General features: G+C 47.6%; 1 protein-coding gene across 1 annotated transcript; it reads left to right on the plus strand.

Moving 5' to 3' along the window:
• Window positions 1-890: 890 nt before the first annotated feature.
• Window positions 891-3,823, plus strand: LOC136472934 (probable RNA methyltransferase At5g51130). The gene is made up of 8 exons (XM_066470633.1): window positions 891-1,389; window positions 1,907-2,021; window positions 2,178-2,225; window positions 2,331-2,571; window positions 2,678-2,765; window positions 2,856-2,921; window positions 3,261-3,329; window positions 3,417-3,823. The coding sequence occupies exons 1-8, from the start codon at window positions 1,060-1,062 to the stop codon at window positions 3,504-3,506; spliced, it is 1,047 nt and encodes a 348-aa protein (XP_066326730.1). The 5' UTR covers window positions 891-1,059; the 3' UTR covers window positions 3,507-3,823.
• Window positions 3,824-5,360: the final 1,537 nt, after the last annotated feature.

The following is a 5,360-nucleotide window of genomic DNA, read 5'->3' on the forward strand; positions in this document are numbered from 1 at the left end:
GGGAGGTCGTCTTTTTACAGTTTAAACAGGCGCGTATGTAATCTAGAGACGGTGTGTGTGCTGTTGTATGGCTATATAAGCCTTTTATCCCCTTTCTTAATGCAATGATACGTAGCTCTCATGTGTATTCTAGAACTGCACGAGGATGAGATGGAACTTACAGCACCACAGGTACCACAGTAAAAAACTTTCTGTTCCGAGTAAGCCGCTGACCATTGTCAATTTGCTCCCACCATGTCAATCTGCTGTAGATGCCTTGGTCATCAGCAGCAAAAGGGGTTCCTTTCTTCCAATGGAAGAAGTGGTAAGTGATCTAAAAATAGAACATTTCAAGTGTGTCAACTGAAATTCAACAGGCAAGGAACATGAATAGCAAGGAGTTGAGTTCTTTCACTTAAGTCCTCCTACCCATTCACAACCCATGTGTTTCTTAACTGTGTGTAGCTTAGGAACGAGTTCACGAACGACTCCCGTTTGGACTGGTTCACTAATCATATCATATTAAGGCCATGTTCGCTTATCTTATAATCCATCTTTTTCAGCTTGTTTTTTCAACTGGAACAATGTTTTTCTCTCAGGTGCTATCTAGTTTATATAATGTTGATAAGATGGAATAGTTTCTACCTCCGTTCCAAGCTAACCGAAAGGACCCTATCAGTTTTTTTAAACTAAAAAAGATCAAACTTTCATAAAAATCACATCTAACCTAGATATAGAGGTAATTTAATCGATTTTGGGAGCTGAAGGTTAAAATGTTAAATTTTAAAGTTTAAAGAGGAAGGGAGCTGAAGGTTAAAATGTCAAATTTTAAAGAGGAACAATTCATGAGGAAGATAAAAATAGTATTTCGATCTCGGCCAGGCCCGCCACGACCCAAACCACCCTGCACCGCCATTGACCTGGCTCCTGGCCCAACCTGGCGCCGCAACGCAAAACCCCGCGAGGGTTTCCACCGCCGTCGCGCCGCTCCCCAACAGCAAAACCCCTTTGCAGTCGCGAAACTCTCGCAACCGGCCAGAGCGCGGGTGCGGCGGCGAGGGAACACATCCCTTCTGGAGCATGGCCACCTCTACGGAGCCGGGGACTAAAGGAGAGGCCAATAGGAAGGGGACTAAAGGAGAGGCCAATAGGAAGCGGAGCAGCGAACAGGGAGAGGGAGGCCAGGGAGGCGCAGGTAGCAACATCCCTTCTCGGAGCATGGCCACCTCTACGGAACCGGAGGGCGCGCCGCCTGCGGCTAAGGGGACTAGAGGAGAGGCCAATAGGAAGCGGAGCAGCGAACAGGGAGAGGGAGGCCAGGGAGGCGCAGGTAGCAGCGGCGGCGGCTGGCAGAAGCGGAAGAAGGAGGTCTTCATCTACGGCAACTACAAGAACTACTACGGCTACCGGGTGAGCGCGAAACCGCTTCCGTTTGTGCTTTTCCCTCGAACTGCTACTCTCCGATCAGTGTTCACGCGCGGTCGCCAGCTGTTCGACGATATGCCTCACAGTAGGTTCAGGTGTTCGTGGGGTTTGGGTATTTCTGTTCAATTGGGTTGTTTTGGATTGACCCATGACCCAGAGAAAGTTAAACTTACATCCCTAAGTGCGTGACTAGAGATGGTTCACGGGGATGAAAGCACTGGTACTGGCCTGTGGACTGAGTGTTGTTGGCCGGACTGAGTAGATGAGCTCTTTTACATGTACCTCCTGACCTCAGATTTTCCAATATTTATTCCGTATAATAGCATTAGCATGCCTAATGACTAGTGGGCAGGGATGAGTAGATGGAGCTCTTTTACATGTAACTCCTAACCTCGGATTTTCCAATATTTTATTCCGTAATAGCATGCCTAAATGCTATTAGGGTGGGAGGGGATTTAACATTTTCCAGCTGATATAAATTATAACTTCAATAATTCTACAGATTGACCGTAATGTTGGTGAAGATCCTCGCCTCGAGGCGTTCAAGAAGCAGTGGTTTGAAAACAAGGATTGTCTCGATATTGGATGCAACCAGGGTTTGGTAACGATTGGCTTAGGTAACCTTTTGATTTTGGGGTATAAACTCTTGATTTCATTCGCTACATTCTTATATAGCGTGCTTATAGGTGCTATGTAGTTCTTGTAGACAAATGTCTCAATCCCCAAGATGAGGTCATTAGGTTTCTCACGTTTGTTTTCTTAATCTTGTGCAGCCATGAAATTTAATTGTCGAAGCATTCTTGGAGTTGATATTGATTCAGGTTTTTAATCCCCCCTAATAAACTCCTGTTGTGTGTCGAATCTCCTCTCATGTTCTGTCGTTGAATATTACTTGAATCGAATTCATTTTTATCTTTCCCTGTTAGGTTTGATCGAGACTGCTAAGTGGAACCTACGAAGGATAATGCGGCAGGATAAGGTGGCTACAAAAAACGTGAAAGCTCAGGAATTGTCAGATTCTCCTTCTCAGAGCTCTCCAGGAGAAGTGGCATCTGAGTTATCAAATGGGAACAGGCACCAAGATCTTTTTAAAATTGTCTCTTTTCGACGTGAAAATTTTGTAGAGAGTATGGATGGATGTTCAGAACAGTATGACACCATACTCTGGTAAGTTACAGATTAACGATAGCGATCTCTCAAGAATTGAAGTTTTCTTTGTACTGTTCTTTCCCACAGTGCCACTAGCTTATTTTTTAATTTTTTTATGATGTAGTTTGAGTGTGACAAAATGGATCCACCTGAACTGGGGTGATGATGGCCTAGTTACTTTGTTCGTGAAGATCTGGAGGCTTCTTAGACCGGTATCTATGCCCCTCTATTTGCTGGTCTTCTAAATTGCACATAGACGGTAAGAGGAAAATTACATATTTTTCCCATATGTAATTTTGCAGGGAGGTGTTTTTATCATGGAGCCTCAACCATGGAGTTCATATAAGAATAACAGATTAGTTTCAGAGGTTGGTTCTTTTTGTTCAGATTATGTGACCAGCTAACCCTTCTTGATATTTTTCTTTACACTGCCTTGAAATGGGTAATGCTAGTTGTTTCTTAGAAGGAAGTTGTTTGTGAAAATTTTGCTGCACTTTCCATTAATTAGGCTAAATGTGACTCTTGACAAGCCTATATTCTTAGCTGCTGCACTCTTGATCCTAAGCTCAAGTGAACATACCATAAATGATCAAAATCCTCTGCCAAATTTAATACAAATTCTTGATTCTTTCATGTTGTAGACCTTTAAATTTCCCTAAGCGTGATAAACCTGCAATTCTTACTACCTTTTCCCTACCTGTTTTCAGGTTGCCAAAGAGAACTTCAACACCATCTGTATATACCCAGAGACATTTCGGGAGATTCTTCTAGACAAGGTATTTTATTTTGGCTGCCAACTCAAAGTTTTGTTCTTGACCCTTTCAGCAGAATTTCAGTAAACAATGTGGTGTTTGTGCTGCCAGATTGGATTTAGGTCGGTAGAGTTGATTGCAGACAGATTGGTGGGTACCGTCAGTGGTTTCAACCGCCCAATAGAAGTTTACCACAAATGATGAAACTGGGTCAAGGATTGTGGCATCCCTGCCCAAGACCACACTCCCTGACCAAATGATCGTGTCGAGCTTTGAAATGCTCGCTGACTGACTGGGTGCAAGTACAACAATGAAGGCCTTGCATGGTTCTGGACTTGCATTTGCAAAAGAGAGTATCAGATGGATCGGAAGAGTGGTGGTAGGATGTTCTTCTCTAGATGAAGTGTTGGCAAATTTGTATGGTTTTGTGCTTGTATAAAATGGATGATGGACACAGGATACCTTACCCTGAAAGGGAAAAAAGAGGCTTCCACTAATATCAATTTTGTCTGCTATGAACATCATGATTTCTCTTGCTTATTGTTTAATTTAGAATGGTGGAACAGAGCGAGTAATGAGAAATCTGTATCAAAGCGTGTGTCCCTATTTTTAGAATGAGATCATCCCACCTCTGGGTCTATCCAAATTTCGAATTTCCTGTTGACAAATTTTGCTACAGGACCTATCGAGAGAAGACAGGACACCGTCGAGATAAGATTCAGTGTTATCGGCACCGTCGAGGTATCAGATGACTTGTCCTGAGTTGAGTTGAGTATTTGCTATGCCTATTCCTAGATCTTGGTTTCGAAATGGATAAGGTTGTATTTTCAGGCAGCCGTTTGAAAAAAAAAGGGCCCAATTCACATTCCTACCAAATGGACATACAAAGAACAGTGACGAGCAGCCCGACCCAGGCCCGTTTGCCTTCCTAGGAAGACAGCTGGAAATGAAATACTACCCATCAGCCGGCATGTTCGCTGGTTGGTTTCTGGGCTGATAAGCCCGGCTGATGCTGGTTTATTATGAAAGAAAAACACTATTAGCTGTCTGGCAAGTCCTGGCTGAAATCAACAAGCCAACAGTCTGAGCAACTCTAGCTGCCACCGAATCTCCTACAACTAAAAGGAACAAAGAATGGATATTTTTTGATGCGACATTTGTTTTGGTTCGTCCGTCTGCCCACGCATGCGATCCCCGCCTCCCGTCCACGCGCAAATCGCTAAAACGCCGCAATCACCGCCCCCACCCACCGTGCGACCCGCTGGATCCCACGGGCCGCCGCGGCGCGTGCCGCTCCCCATCCCCATCCCCGCACCACTGTCGCCCTCGCCCTCGCGCAGCCATGCCCGCCCACGTCCGCGCCGCGCAACCCTCCAGCTCCGGTGGCCTACTCTGGCTCGTTGACGATGGCCGAATCTGGTGGCCGGAGTCGCAGACGCTCCTTCCCTTCCTCTCCCCCGGATCTCCACCCCTCCCTCTCTCTCCCGAGGCTCGTGGCGGCGAGCGCAGGGCAGCGGCACCCCCGCTGGTGGTGCGTCAGCGCGAGCGGGCCCTGATGGCCCTCCTCCCTCATCCCCACGTAGGTGGGTCCCATCCTGAAGGTCCACGGCCAGGCCACCATCGCGCGCTGACTATCCGCGTGACCGTCTCCGATGTCTGGCGGTCGGCGCGCGTCCTCCCCGATCCGGCGACCCCAGCGGTCGTCCGGGCCGCCGCTTCCACTGCACACAGAGCTGGGCCGGTGTCATTCCTTGCCGTGCTCGGAGCTACCGCGCCCTACCCACAGCACCCGAGCTCTGTCGGGCTCCTATGAGCACCCCAACACCGGCGACATGAGCTCCCCAAGCGGTGTCATGAGATCCCCCAGCAACGGCGCGAGCTCCCCCAAACGGCGGCCTGAGATCTCCGGCGGTGGCGCGAGCTCCCCCAAGCAGCGGCACGAGATCCCCCGATAGTGCGAGCTCCCTTGGCGGTATGGTTGAAGTAATCACCCTTTCTCCTCCCTTCCTGCTATGCCAAGCCGAGAACCAGACGAACCCTAGCTTAATCTATTTG

The sequence above is a fragment of the Miscanthus floridulus genome, chromosome 8 (genome assembly GCF_019320115.1).
Source record: "Miscanthus floridulus cultivar M001 chromosome 8, ASM1932011v1, whole genome shotgun sequence".
Taxonomy (NCBI): domain Eukaryota; kingdom Viridiplantae; phylum Streptophyta; class Magnoliopsida; order Poales; family Poaceae; genus Miscanthus; species Miscanthus floridulus.

Bases quoted from the DNA above. Each gene is read 5' to 3' on its own strand.
- LOC136472934 (XM_066470633.1), top strand. From the start codon at position 1,060: ATGGCCACCTCTACGGAGCCGGGGACTAAAGGAGAGGCCAATAGGAAG. The intron at 2,572-2,677 runs GTAAGTTACAGA...TTTATGATGTAG, and splicing joins CAGTATGACACCATACTCTG to TTTGAGTGTGACAAAATGGA. The intron at 2,766-2,855 runs GTATCTATGCCC...GTAATTTTGCAG, and splicing joins TCTGGAGGCTTCTTAGACCG to GGAGGTGTTTTTATCATGGA.